This window comes from Rhinatrema bivittatum, chromosome 8 (genome assembly GCF_901001135.1).
Source record: "Rhinatrema bivittatum chromosome 8, aRhiBiv1.1, whole genome shotgun sequence".
Lineage (NCBI taxonomy): Eukaryota > Metazoa > Chordata > Amphibia > Gymnophiona > Rhinatrematidae > Rhinatrema > Rhinatrema bivittatum.
Window position 1 is genome coordinate 126826075 of NC_042622.1, and position 15789 is coordinate 126841863.

General features: G+C 43.6%; 1 protein-coding gene across 1 annotated transcript in view; it reads right to left on the bottom strand.

Annotated features, from left to right (window-relative positions):
• Positions 1-15789, bottom strand: part of PAPPA (pappalysin 1) — a 611319-nt gene that overhangs the window by 315151 nt on the left and 280379 nt on the right. The window contains exons 8-9 of the mRNA XM_029613956.1: positions 15391-15519; positions 13685-13776 (exon numbers count right to left, since the gene is read on the bottom strand). Of these exons, the coding sequence (XP_029469816.1) occupies positions 13685-13776; positions 15391-15519 (221 nt within the window). The remainder of the gene's footprint in view (positions 1-13684; positions 13777-15390; positions 15520-15789) is intronic.

Sequence of the window (15789 nt, forward strand, 5' to 3'; positions counted from 1 at the left end):
AGGTGCACAAGTGTGCACCCCCTTGCGTGCACTGACCCCGGATTTTATAACATGCGTGCGGCAGCGCACGCATATTATAAAATCGGGTGTACATTTGTGTGCGCCGGGTAGCGTGCATAAATGTACCCCGCGCGCGCTTTTTTAAAAATCTGCCCCACGTTGTGCAGAGAGATGACTTCATTTTGTTTACTTCCTGGAAGCGAGTCAGCACTGCTGTGGCATCCTAGAATGACAAAGCCATGGCCAGTAACCATCTCCTCAGGATCCCCTGAAGTCTCATAAGTACATAAGAATTGCCATACTGGGATGGACCAAGGTCCATTGAGCCCAGCATCCTGTCTCAGATCACAAGAACCTGGCAGATCCCTTAAAGTAGTCCAAGTCCTCTTACTCACTCCCAGGGATAGCAATGGCTATCTTTAATCTACCTGGCTAATAAAGGAACTTATCCAAACCTCATTTAAATCCCGCTGTACTAGTAACCGTGATCATGTCCTCTGGCAACAGATCCCACAACTTGATGGTGTGCTGAGTGAAAAAGTACTTATTCATTTTATTTATTTATTTATACATTTTTATATACCGACATTCAATTAGTAAATCATGAACAGTTTACAATCAGTTAAAAGGATAAATCATATAAACAAATCATAAAATACAATATAGATAAAAAATTAAACAAAAAACAAAAGAAAATTAATAAAATAAGTGCAAAATAAACATATCTAAGTAGCTCTGAATAAGATAAAATTAGATATTAAAATTGGTTGTAACTTAAAATTCCAATAAAAGAATTAAGCCTCAGGTTACTATAAATATATGCTCTCAGCTATAATAAGCAATGTTAACTATGGCTATCATAAGCTCTTTTAAAAAACCATATCTTTAATTCTCTTTTAAAGATCTTAGTATCAGTCTGTTGTCTTAGGCCGTCTGGCAAGCTATTCCATACTTACTACAATCTGTTTTGAATCTGTGTTAGTGTTTTGAATCTGTTGTTAGTATCATGGAGTGTCCCCTTGTTTCAGTATTATTTGAAAAGGTAAATAATCATCTTTTATTTACCCATTCACTGCCATTTTAACAACTTTAAATAATTTTGTGTTATCTGAAAATTACTCCTACTCCGACTCCTACCTCATTCTCGATCACGCCCGCTGACTGTGTGGTTTTCTGGGTCGCGAGCAGGTTGGGCACTGCTTGCGGCCCGCCAAATCTCCACTCCTCTTTGCCACCACTTGAGGCCCCATATGGCTCGCACCCAGAGGCACACCAAGGGTCTCCGGCGCCCGGGAGCCAATGCATTTGTGTGCCTCTCCAGCATCCCCCCCGTAATCCTTCTTGAACTAATGCTTAAGGTCACAGAAAACTAGTGGCATCTCTAGACAGAAGAATTTCATTTGGGGGGGGGGAGCCAAAATGACATTTCTTCATCACACCCACCTCTATAGCATGGATCCTGCTTTAAAATTGGTTATAAAAAAAAGTGTTAATAAAAAAGTCCAAAGGGTCTTCTGCGTAATTTTAAAAAGCTGGCCAGTTTCACACTTCTAGTAAAACTACTATAAAATTATTTGATAGCTTCATTCAACTAATTCTATATGGCTATGAGAGTGAAGTCTGGAATATACAGGAGGGAGAGAATGTCGATATAAATCCTGCACCTTCAGTTCTGTAACTCTGTGCATCCACTGAAATTCCCCCAATGGAACTTGGATGTTTCCCTTACAGCTCATCATACTAAAATATATTTTCAAATTCTGGTGTCACCTCACAGTAACAGCAGCACAAACACTTTCCACTGCTAGACACATTGGAGCAGATTTTAAAACCTGCGCGTGCAGCCGCACGCATGTTATAAAATCCAGGGTCGGCGCACCCAAGGGGGTGCACAATTGTGCAACTTGCACGTGTCGAGCCGTGCAGCCTGCCTCCGGAGCGGCCTCGGAGGGAACTTTCCTTTCGCCGCCGCCCCCCAGCCCTACCTAGAACCCCCCCCCTTACCTTTGTTGAAGAAGTTACATGCACCGGCCGAAGGCAAATGGCCGCTGTGCTTGGAGGGTCAAGCCTCGCCCCGCCCTGCACCCCGGACTGCCCTGAACCGCCCTCACCCCGCCCCTTTTTGCAAGCCCTGGGACATACGCGCGTCCCGGGGCTTGTGTACACCGCCGAGCCTATGCAAGATAGGCTCGGCGTGCGCAGGGGGAGGCAGGGGTAGGTTTTCGGGGGTTGCGTGCGTATCTTAAGAGCGCAACCCTTTGAAAATCTACCCCATTGTGAACTAACACAAAACCCCGCAAAAAAGACACTCAAAATCTATACTGCAATCCCATCATAACATAATAGTAATAACACCAAGGACTCAAACAACAATAACCCTACCTGTGAAAAAGCAAGGGTAAATATTACATTGGGTCCTAGAATACCAATACTCCACCTACTGAGGAAACAAAACAAACCCGATTGCTATAGATCCCTATACAGACACTACATGCTAGCAGAATCTAGCAGAGCAGAGACAGACCCTCACCAAATAAGATTACAAAATAAAGGAGCACAAATTAGAAAAAACTGAAATGGAAACCCCAAGAAGCCAGATTCTGTGTATTAACAATCGAAAAACAGAACCACCATTCCTCATAAAACAATAAAATCAAGAAACATAAAGCATCAGTTATAATAGTAAAAACATACTAATAAAAAGAATATTTTAAAACTACCGATAAATAGAATTTCTATTAATTAAAATCATATACATTTTTTACTACTACTATTTTTTAGACTACTGCAACTCCCTTCTAATTGGCCTTCCCAATGCAACCTTAAGACCACTGCAGTTACTCCAAAATGCAGCTGCCAGAGTCCTGACTGGTAAAAGAAAATCCGACCATATATCCCCAGTACTCCACAACTTACATTGGCTACCTGTTAAAAAAAGAATAGAGTACAAAGTCATCACAATTCTACACAAGACAATTCACAAAGCAGACTTCACTGCCCTGGACAATATTATACATCTGCATAAATCATCACGTACAACAAGATCTACATATAAAATTCAACTGGATGTCCCTTCATTACCACAAGCCAAACTTTCCTCCACCAGAAATAGAGCCATCTCTATAGTCGGTCCAAAATTATGGAACTCATTACCTCTACACCTCAATTCACAAGAAAATCTTACATCTTTTAAAAAAGAACTTAAAGAATGGCTACTCTCACAGTCTTACAATGACTGTGCACCCATTGATAACAGAGCATAAATCCTTTTCATATCCACCTCTCGCTCCTTTTTATTCCAGCAATCCTTCTGACACTCGCCCCGACTTGCAGAAACCTTCCTTCTCATTAACGGCTTCAACCGTCAACCTCAAGCGTTGCATACATTCTTATCTAATGTTCAATGTACTTATTAACTTTTATTAAGTTAATGTTCTGTTTCAATCTCTGTTTTAATGTTATGAATTCAAATGTAACTGGTTCGTTGTAATGTAAACCGGAGTGAAGGCATTGTCAGCTGTACCTCGGTATATAAACAAATGCTAAATAAATAAATAAATAAAATACAATTTCCCAAACACCAATAAAATATTTCAAAACAGCACATATATCAAATAACACCCAATAATTAAAACTAATAAGGATTTTAAAAAGCCCCTGCTGCCCATACATGGGAACTCTTGATTTCCAGTCACCCTGATATTGTCGAGGATTAGGAGGTTATGCTCTCTCTCTCACACATACTCACATGTCCATTCTCTCTCTCACACATACACTGTCACATACATACACATTCATGCTCTTATACCCATCATAACCTCTCGCTCTCACAGACACTGACACACTCTCAGGCTGTAAGACACTCTCTCCCCCTCCACACACCCCTACTCCCCTGGACTTTCTCATACACTCATGCTCTCACTCTCACTGGCTCCCTCACATACACACAAACACACACACACACACACACACACAGGTAAGCTCCCAATCATTCTCATATAAACACACACACACAGGCAAGCTCCCAGTCATTCTCACACACACAGTCCCCAGGCAGAGACCAATTCATTCTCACACACACATACACCACACACAGGCAGGCACCTATTCTCACACATACAAACCCCAGGAAGACACCCATTCATTCTCATACACAGAAACACCCTCAGGCAGGCATCCATGCATTCACACACATACACCCCCAGGCAGACTCCCATTCATACACATGCACACACTAAAGGCAGACCCCCCTCTCTTTCTTTTGCCAGCAACCTCAGAGCCTCTCTCATTCCTCTGCTGCCACTGTCACTGCTGCCGCGCGGCTATTGGGGAGGTGCTGATTGCTGCTACTGGCACTGAAGCCCATTCTGCTGCCTCCTCTGTGCAGGCCCCGTGGGCTTCCACTTCCTCCATGCTGATCTCGTACATTGTGAGATCCGCATAGAGAAAGTGCTACTCTTGCACATTCCCAAAGATTACATGTGTCAATCAGTAAAAAGTAATTTTTTTATTTTTTTTACATTTGCTGTCTGATCTTAGTTTTCTAATCGGTTGGTCACAGGCTTTTTTTTTTTCCACCATCCCTTTCTTATTTTTTTGCCAGTTCCTTTTATATTGTCTTTTTTTCTATTTCTTTTCTCTCCATCTGTCTTCTTCCCTAAAACCCACAGTCAGATTCTCATTCTCACATGCTTTCTCTCTCTCTCTCTCTCACACACACACACACACACACACACACACACACACACAGGCTCTCACCCTCACATGCTGTCTCTCATACAATCATTCATACACACAGTCTCTCACTGGCACATGCTGTCTGACTCACACACACAGGCTCTCTCTCACTCCCACATGCTGTCTTGCTCAAGCACAGGCTCTCACTGTCACATGTTGTCTCTCTCACACACACAGAGGCTCTCACATGCTGTCTCTGCAAACATTCAGGTCCTCACTCCCACACACAGTCTCTCAACTCATCTCATACACACACTCTACAGGCCCTCAGCCTCTCTCTCACCTCTGGGTCTCCTCTTCATGGGTCTCCGCAGGATGGGCTCTGCAGCGGCCCTGATCTTCTGGGGCCGCCCGCAATGTGGGATCTGTGGCAGCGGCCCTGCTACTGGGCCTCCTACTCTTCTCAGGCCGCTGCAACTTGGGATTCACGGCGGCCCGTAAGCGCTGCTCCTCTTCTGCACATGGCTGATGCTCCTCCTCCTTCCTGCCCATGCGGCTCCGGCAACATTTTCCTTCCATGGCCAAGCGGGCAGGAAGGAGGAGGAGCACCTGCAGGTTTAGATGCAACCTTTTTCTTCGGGCCGTGGTGACATGAGCTCCACCACGGCCCTGATGATCTTCTTGCTGTGGGTATCCTGCACACAGCACAGCAGTAGTTCACTGCCCAGCCGCCAGTGGGATGAGGTCCACCGGTGGCTGCATGAGCCTTCATGTCGGCCATCAGCAGCTCGGTGCCCCCTAATGCTCGGCACCCTAGGCCCAGGCCTAGTTCTCCTAGTGCTTCCACTGGCCCTGCCTGTGGTACTCCACTAACAGACGTTCTCAAGTTGGATAATTGACCATTTAGTCCTACCCTGTTTCCAACCTTTTAAGCAGTTACCAGCCCACAACACAACACTGCCTCCTATCCCATGACTTCGTAATATCCTGAGGAGTCTCTCATGGGGGACTTTGTCAAATGCCTTTGAAAATCCAAATAAATTATATCAATTGGCTCACCTTTATCTACATGTTTTACTCCTTCAAAAAAATTCTAAAAGATTGGTAAGATTTCTTGCAAAAACCATGTTGTCTCTTTTCCATTAAACCATGTCTATCCATATGGGCAGTGATTTTGTTTTTAAGAACACCTTCCTCCAATTTGCTGGGCAATGACATCAGGCTCACTGGTCTATAGTTTCCTAGGTAACCCTTTTTAAAACTCTGCATCACATTGGCCACTTTCCAGTCTTCAAGAATCACGGCTGTTTTAAACAATAGGTTATAGACTACTAGAAACTGGTTAACAATTTCATCTTTTAGAACCCTGGCGTAGATGCCATCCAGTCCCGGTGATTTGTTACTTTTCAGTTTGTCAATCTGATCTGTTACATCCTCCATTAATACAGATATGTTTAAGTTGCTCAGAATCTCCACTATTAAAGAATATTTCAGGCTTGGATATGTTCCCAACATCTTCTTCCATAAAGAATGAGGTAAAACATTCCTTTTCTTTTATTTCCTTGTCCTCTCTGAGCATCCTGTTATGGCTGCCGGCTGCGGCGGTCCGCGAATGGGGCCGAGTGCTTACCCGCAGCTTCAGGCCGTCTCCGAGGCTCCTGCTGGAGCAGGCATCCTCCTTCGTCGCTCTCCTCATGGCCGTTGCCGCTGCTGAGGCTGGCTGCATGGCTCCTGCATGGCCGGGCTGACTCCTCCTCCTCCAGGTGTGATTAAAGCCGCAAGCACGGCTGAAGATTATATTTAAAGGGGCCATGACAGGAAGTTGTTGTGGCTCCTTCCTGAAGACTACTCCCTCGGCTCAGGTATTTAAAGCAAGGTTTGCTCCTCAGACCTTGCCTTGGTATTGAGGCTTCTAGTCTGGTTGGTTCCTGAGCTCCGAGTTCCTGGTTTCCACTTCCTGGTCTTGTTCTTCCATCCTGCTTTGGCTCTCCTGTCTCATTGGACTGATTCTTCTGGATTGACACTTGGACCGGCTTCCGAACATTCTCCTGGCTTGACTCTGGACTGGCTTACGACCCTTCTCCTGGCTTGGACCTTGGACTGGCTTCCGACCCTTCACCTAACTTGGACCATTGCACCGGCTTTGTGACCATTCTTCGGCCTCTATTCCTGGACTGACGTACGAGCTGCTGGAGGCGCCAGCTGTCTGGAATCCATGACCTGCAGGAGGCGCCTGCACCAGACCTATCTTCAGTCTTCAGCGATTCTCCTAAGTCCAAGTGGCCCAGGTCCCTATGGGCTCCTCCTAGGGGGACCACGAACTTCCAGTGGCGAAGTACTCATTCAACTGCTGATACACCTGACCTTGCCTTCCGATGGTAGGGACCTAAGAGGGTTGATTCTATGCTACGTAGCGCTAACTCTACCTCGGACCAAGGGTCCACCTCCAGATCCGTGACACATCCCATTTGCCTCTTGGTCATTTAGTGGCCCAACTGACTCCCTCACAAGATTTTTGCTTCAAATGTATTTGAAAAAGCTTTTATTATTAGTTTTTACCTCATTGGCAAGCTTTTTCTCAAAGTCTCTCTTGGCCTGTCTCACTACTATTTTACATCTAACTTACCTGTGCTTATTCTCTTGCCTGCTTTCATCATTTGGGTCTGATTTATATTTTTAGCTTTAACTGCCTCTTTTACCTCACCAGTAAACCATGGGGGTAGCTGTTTTCACCTGTCTTAGTTAATGGAATACAATTCATCTGGGTATCCAAAATGGTATTTTTATTCAATGTTCACACCTCATGCAAACTTTTAACACTAGCAATTGCTCCTTTTATTCTTTTTTCTAACAAATTTCCTTATTCTATCATACCCTCTCTTTTTAGTTTTATATTAGTGCAGTAGTTTCTGGAAATGGCGCCGTCAGCCCCTGTGACATAATAAGGGCAAAGGCTATCGGCGCCATTTTGAATACCGGCAGTCGACGGCCCGATTGCAGGAGACCACTCCAGGACCCCCACCGGACCACCAGGGACTTTTGGCAAGTCTTGGGGAGGTCAGGAGGGTGGGGGTTTATTCATTAGTGATATGTTGTATTCATGGGGGTTTCCCATACGTTTCCTGACCCCCACGAATACAACGAATATGGCATAGGGATGTGAATCGTGTCCTCGATCGTCTTAACGATCGATTTCGGCTGGGAGGGGGAGGGAATCGTATTGTTGCCGTTTGGGGGGGTAAAATATCGTGAAAAATCGTGAAAAATCGTGAAAAATCTAAAAATCGCAAAACCGGCACATTAAAACCCCCTAAAACCCACCCCCGACCCTTTAAATTAAATCCCCCACCCTCCCGAACCCCCCCCCAAATGAGTTAAATAACCTGCGGGTCCAGCGGCGGTCCGGAACGGCAGCGGTCCGGAACGGGCTCCTGCTCCTGAATCTTGTTGTCTTCAGCCGGCGCCATTTTCCAAAATGGCGCCGAAAAATGGCGGCGGCCATAGACGAACACGATTGGACGGCAGGAGGTCCTTCCGGACCCCCGCTGGACTTTTGGCAAGTCTTGTGGGGGTCAGGAGGCCCCCCACAAGCTGGCCAAAAGTTCCTGGAGGTCCAGCGGGGGTCAGGGAGCGATTTCCCGCCGCGAATCGTTTTCGTACGGAAAATGGCGCCGGCAGGAGATCGACTGCAGGAGGTCGTTCAGCGAGGGTTCCGGCGCCTCGCTGAACGACCTCCTGCAGTCGATCTCCTGCCGGCGCCATTTTCCGTACGAAAACGATTCGCGGCAGGAAATCGCTCCCTGACCCCCGCTGGACCTCCAGGAACTTTTGGCCAGCTTGTGGGGGGCCTCCTGACCCCCACGAGACTTGCCAAAAGTCCAGCGGGGGTCCGGAAGGACCTCCTGCCGTCCAATCGTGTTCGTCTATGGCCGCCGCCATTTTTCGGCGCCATTTTGGAAAATGGCGCCGGCTGAAGACAACAAGATTCAGGAGCAGGAGCCCGTTCCGGACCGCTGCCGTTCCGGACCGCCGCTGGACCCGCAGGTTATTTAACTCATTTGGGGGGGGTTCGGGAGGGTGGGGGATTTAATTTAAAGGGTCGGGGGTGGGTTTTAGGGGGTTTTAGTGTGCCGGCTCACGATTCTAACGATTTATAACGATAAATCGTTAGAATCTCTATTGTATTGTGTTCCATAACGGTTTAAGACGATATTAAAATTATCGGACGATAATTTTAATCGTCCTAAAATGATTCACATCCCTAATATGGCATATACATTGCAGATTGCCAATACGTTGCAAACGAATGCACACCATGCACACATGGTAGGAGCACAAGATGGCGCTGGCTGTCCATTGCTCCTACCATGTGACAGGGGCCAACCAATGACCCCAGTAGCCCCTATGACATAGTAAGGGCAAAGGCTATCAGTGCCATTTTGAATACCGGCAGCTGATGGCCCGATTGCAGGAGATCGCTCCAGGACCCCCGCTGGACCACCAGGGACTTTTGGCAAGTCTTGGGGGGTCAGGAGGGTGGGGGGTTGTAGTAAATTAAATTTAAAGGGTTGGGATGGGGGTTTTTTGGGAAACAAATACATATGTAACTAATGAATGGATCGGGTTCCCCCGAGAACGGATGCAACGGATTTGGGTCCCGACGAATATGAATACCGAATAGGACAAATCCGTCCCTGCTGCACATCCCTAGGATTTTTATTATGCTTGTCTTTATGCGATCTTTTATATACAGTGGCTTACAAAAGTATTTGACCCCCTAAAAAGTCAGCAGATTCATGTGGATTACAGATGACACTTACACAGATTGTTCCAGACAGTTGTTTATTGCAAACCAGTATGCTCTTAAAGTAAATTTTCAAAGGCACAATTCATTATTTCTCTGCATTTTTTTGTAAAATAAAATTAAAAACTGAAAAAAAGCTGCTTGCATAAGTATTCAACCCCTTCACAATCACATTTTGCTTCAATAACAAATTAACAACTTTAAGTCTGTTGGGGTAAGTTTGTACCAGCTTTGTACACTGTTTGGGAGTGATTTTTGCCCATTCTTCCTGGCAGATTTGCTTCAGGTTGTTCAGGTTGTTTGGATGACACTTATGGACTGCAATTTTCAAATAGTGCCATAGATTCTTGATTGGATTGAGATCAGGACTTTGACTTGGCCATTGTAGAATATTCACCTTTTTATTGTTCAACCACTCCTGTGTTGCTTTAGCCTTGTGCTTGGGATCACTGATCTGCTGAAAGGTGAACTTGTAAGTTTTTTAGTAGACTGAAACAGGTTGTCTTGCAGTATCTTCCTGTATTTTGCACCATTCATCCATCCTTCAATTTTAGCAAGATGTTCAGCCCCTGCTGAGGAACAGCATCCCCACAACATGAACCTGCCACCCCCATACTTTACTTTTGGGATGATGTTTGCTGAGGAATGGGCAGTGTTAGGTTTGCGCCACACATACCATTTAGAATTTTGGCCAAAAAGTTCTATTTTTGTCTTATCTGACCACAAAACCTATCCCACGTTTTAACTGGGTCACTCTGATGCTTTCTGGCAAACTCCAGACGTGCTTTGATGTGATTTTTGTTCAGTAATGGCTTCTTTCTAGCCACCCTCCCATGCAGAGCTCTTGATATGGTTGACTGGTGCACCTCCACTCCATTCTCAGTCACTGACCTCTGTAGCTCCTTCAAAGTGATTGCTGGCCTCTCTGTGGCTTCCCTCACAAGTCTCCTCCTTGCTCTGATGTTGAGTTTTGAGGGATGGCCTTGTCTAGGCAGTGTCTGGATGGTATGATGCAGCTTCCATTTCTTCACAATTGATCCAACAGTGCTCACTGGGATAGCCAAGCACTTGGATAGTATCTTGTAGCCTTTTCTAATCTTGTGCATTTCTATAACTTTTATCTTTAATTTCCTTAGAATGCCCTTTGGTCTTCATTTTCACAGCTTTCCTTCAGATTCACAGTCTGACCAATGGTACTGAAATTAGGAAATATTTTATCCAGAAAAGCTGACCTTTTATAATGATTCACAAGTACAGGCCAATTGTTAGGGCAATATCTTTCATCTATGTAAACTTGGAGCTTCCACAGCACAGGGGTTGAATACTTATGCAAGCAGCATTTTTAATTTTTGAATTTTATTTTAAAAAAGATGCAGAATTGTGACTTTGAAATTTTATTTTAAGAGCATACTGGTTTGCAATAGACAGATTATGTAATAGTTATACCCTGCCCCCAACATACCTAGTCTGGACATCACACTGACAGTCCTGGGCCAGGGGCCATGCATGAGGGCTCCTTCTGAAACCATGGACCCTGAATCTGGCTACTAGGCATCACCCTTAAGCAATAACCAGAACTGTCTCTTCTTCCATATCACTTTCCCTTGGGAACTGTGAACAGTACACTGCCTCCCCAGCTCCAGCTGACCCAGGGAGCAGTACACCTGACTCAGGGATCAAACTGGAACCTTCTATGTGGCATTGCATAGCAGTTGCCACTTCAGCCACCTTCACTGTCCCTTTTATTCATGTGACAAAGGGATTTGCAAAGCTATTTCGACAAGCTGGACACGCTTAATATCTTCACCAGCTGGCTTTAGTTGTTAATTAGACATTTTAAAATGGTAGCGTCACTCTTAATCATACTCCTATAAAACCATTTTACAGGCTTTTATTGTTTTCCACAAAAAAGGTCCAACATATTGTAGACATATGTTTATACCACTTTATGTTATTTTTACAATACACTTGTGGACAATTATTTTTGCACTTGAAACTAGAGGCTAGAGTCAGTTACAAAGATTTACTTTGAGGTGCTGCTACTATTAAAAATGCCTGTAATTTCCTAGTAACACAGAATAGAAATGGACCTCTTGGCCAACCCTATCTGCCCAACTGCCCCACCTGTGTCGTCACTAGAAATCCTGCATGATCTCCTTCCCTTACTCTGACATAAGCAAGATTGAATTCTAATTTAGCAGGTAACCAAAAAGTGCAGCTAATTCCAGGCTTCCTCCATACTTTTAGAAACAGTTTTTCCTTCCTTCATTTCCTAAACCCTTTGTCCTTCAGCTTCTTTTTCTATCCAGTGATTGTTCCCTATAAGAATAGTCTCATTCAATTTAACAAGATTTTTTCTCCATTGAAACAAATTAGGAGGAAATGCAGATAGCTGAAAATGTTCAATATGGATTTACTTATATTGATTCTTTACCATATAGCACCAGAGATCACCATAGCCAGTGAATCGATGTGCAAATTTACAGTATGTCAGTGCTGGCATATACTTTCATAAAGATTCACAACAGGGTTATCATGCAATAGATTACATCAACATAGTCTGAAAAGTGGAGGATTCCACATAGAGATTGTGTATAGATAACTTCTCAATAAGTGGGTACATTTTGTCCAGGCAAACCACACAAAATGTACTGGGGCTGGTCCTGGGGTCTAGCCCCAAACCAGGGCAAATGCTAGGGCCAGTTCCCTCCCCCCTCCATTTAAAAATGCTGGCGCAGGGGAAATCCCATGCCTGCCCCTACTTACCCTACCTTTCCTGGATGCTGGTTACAAAAGGGCAGGAGTGATGCTCAGTGGCTCCTACCTGGGTCATGGTGCTGCCACCTGGAGGATGGTTCCAAAGTGACATCAATTCAGCATCTTCCTCTGGTGCGGCTGGTGACTTTTGATGTATAGCCATAGAAATGTACAGCCGTACATTAAATGGCACCAGCCACACCGGTAGAAGGTGCCAAAGTGATGTCGGTGCTGTCCTCCAGGTGGACAATACTATTTTTAAAGCACTAGGACCTGGAGATAAGTGGCCTTGGCGCCGGGTCTGGCTTGGAGATAGGCCATAATGCCAGGCCCAACTTGGGGATAAGCCCCAATGCTGAACTCAACTTGGGGGTAGGTCCCGGCTTGGGGCTAGATCCTGGTGCCAGACCAGCACCAAAGCAAGCCTTGATTATATTTTTGGCCAGGGGAGATCCAGCTAGGGCTGCCAGAGACCCATTATTTTATTTTGAAACATGCCACAAAATAATTCAAAATTCAAAATGAATCAAAACTGGTCTGATTTGTTTCTTTATTGGCATTCATTAGAAATGAATGTACATCCCTGAGGTGAAGCTGGAAAGTTCCCGGAGCATGGTAAACTTTAGCTGATCAACGCTGATATTCAGTGCTGTCTAACTAAAGTTATGTGGGTAAATCTGTTTAGAGAGGAAAGCTATCCTAAACTTATGTGTACATAATTATCTAGATAACTTTATCTGGTCATATTCAGTGGTAGATTTATACAGATACTCTGCCGCAAAATATTAAGATAAATTTAACTGGATAAATTACCTGCTCCCTGGCTCTTTGAATTTGGACCTCTATATCCATAAAGGAAAACCAACAATCTTACCTAGAAATTCTACTGAATCTCATTAGAAGCATGTAAGCCCCCACTCCCTTTGATAGCACCTTACTAGGTCTTCAGCCCTTCCATTGCTAAACTTTTTCCCTCCCTGTCATTGTGTTGAAAGTCCTTGCTAATCAAAGCAACCAGCCTTGAAAATGGAATCTGGCAATTTGCACCTCAGAAAAGGGATTAGTAAGGACCTTTGATCTTCAGTTATCTATTTGCATCTCAAAGGATGTGTGACCTCAGCTGGTCCTGCTCCAGTTTCCAGCTCCATTCTTCCATTTAGCAGCAAAGACCATTTCTACAAAGACCGACAATGTCACAGAGACACTAAAACTAATTTTCCATCAAACCCCTTTTAGATGGAAAGAAAAAATGTACCTTTCTTACAAGGCTTCATCCCCCTCCCCCCCCCCCCCCTTGTCTACCATATTTGTCGTAACTTTGGCTGCTGGCCATCTGGCCAGCAGAGAAAGTTTTGTTTAGTGGTGATGGAAGGTGGGGGATGTTTATTCTTCTCTAGAACACAAAACCTGGCTAATTATTCATACGAAGGAAGAGTCCAGACTTACCAATGCAATTGAAAGATATCTCCAGCTGGCAAAAAAGGGAGCAACCATCTCCATTGATTTTGTTCATGTCATCGCAGTCTTCTCCTAAATCTCTGCAGAAAAAATAAGAAAAATCGTACTCTTCAGAAAACAAGTATGCTTGATCTAGGAACCCCCCCACCCCTCCTCTCAGCTAACATACAGAGTGTATTTCATGAGGAAGGAACAATTCAAACATAAATACCCTAAGGGGTGATGTAATATGGTTTTTTGTTATGAAGGGAGCTATGGTCTATCTTGTATGTCCCATGCACTGCTCAGTAGTAACTATCAAATTTCAGACTGCTGAGCTGTACTAAACGACATTATGAAGAACAAAACTGGTTTTGAAAAATGAATAGAAAGTTTTACGAAGCTGTGGTAGGAGTGGATATGGAGGGGGTGTTCCTGCAATATTTAGGCTCTCCACAGTTTTAGATAGGGAGGTCTATGGGATGGGGTGGGGATTCAGAGCACCCCTAGACCACCAGGGTCTATTTTTGTTGTAAGGGGGGTGTGGGAAGGGGTGAGGATTCCAACTAGACTCCAGGGATAATCTTCTATTTTAGGAAGTGGAACTTCCCTTGTCAGGAGATTCTGGAAACTTAAGGATAGATACTAACCTTTAAGAAATGGCTCCTGATCCTATCCATTTGTTACTACTTCTTGTCACAGTTTATTCCCCCCCAAATCCAACCCCCCACAATATTTTACTTTCAATTTTTCCCCTTAAGTCTATCCACTGATACGCTTCTAATAATCTCTGGGTTTTAATAGATTACCAAAACTGTTTGCTTGTTCTGTCTTATCAAGCCCAATGAGAATCCAAAGCATTTTTATAATAAAATCTCTGTCAAGACAGAAATCATTTAGGATACAAATAGTTTATTCATATATTTTACCTAATATACCACATGACAGTTTTAAGGTCAAGTATCACATACTTTCCTCAACATCTTTTTTGTACCTTTTTTTTTTTTATACTTTATTGAATTTTAACAATACCGTTTGGTAAAATTCAGGTAAACATATTGGAACTAGAATTAATCATCACATCAACATAATACATATATATAACCAAAATTCCAATAAACAAGTCCCCAATCAGGGAGGCTATAGTGGAATACAAAACAAGAAATTAACTGCAATAATTACAGCATTGAGAGAGACAACTAATTATTTTACCATTACAATCCACACATTTCAATCAGTTTAAGATATTTGTTTATCCACAAGAAATGTTTCTAGGTGAGTGGGTTCATGAAATATAAATCTATTTTTCTGATTGATAAACATTTACAGGTAAATTTTAAGAAGAAAACTGCCCCAAGGGACAAAACTCTAGGTTTTAACAAGATGAATTGTTTCCTCCTCATTTGGGTACTTCTAGCAACATCTGGAAATACCTGTATTTTTTGGCCACAAAATGCAATTTCTTTATGTCCAAAATATTTCTTGAACACCAGATTTTTATCCTGCTCACTACAACAGGTACCAGGAGTGTAGCCCTAGTGGGAATATCATCTATAGATGACTTGTACCTATTTTTTAACAATGCATTCTTTGAGAATGATGGGAATGGGAGTAAGGGTTAAGTTTTAAAAATGACAAACAATTTTTAAAATGGAGCACTCATCAGATTCTTGTTAGTTTGATTTATTTAAATCTTTCTTATCTTCTCTACGTACTTTTGGATAATTCCATCTCCACAGTATCCATTTCCATGTGTATAGATGAGCACTGGTGAGGGCTCACTCTCTTCCTTTCCAGAAACAGTAACTACCTGGTACTTGTACACGTCTCCATGAGTCAGGTCCCTGTAATATCAGAAGAAACCAAATAGACAATCAAAATAAGGAAGTCAAGAAAGGTGAAACACAGAAAGAAGGCTTGATACAACTGGCATTTTCTTCCATTCTAGACTGCTGGAAAATAAAAAACTCATGTCCAATTGTGGTCTACTCCAAACCGCTATTATGGTAATTACTGTTAGTAGCATCAGGTCTTTCAAGTGATATGATGAGGAGAATGCTTTGTTTAAGACATTGGTTTAGGATGCCAGATGGGAAGAAAAAAAATCTCTGGAA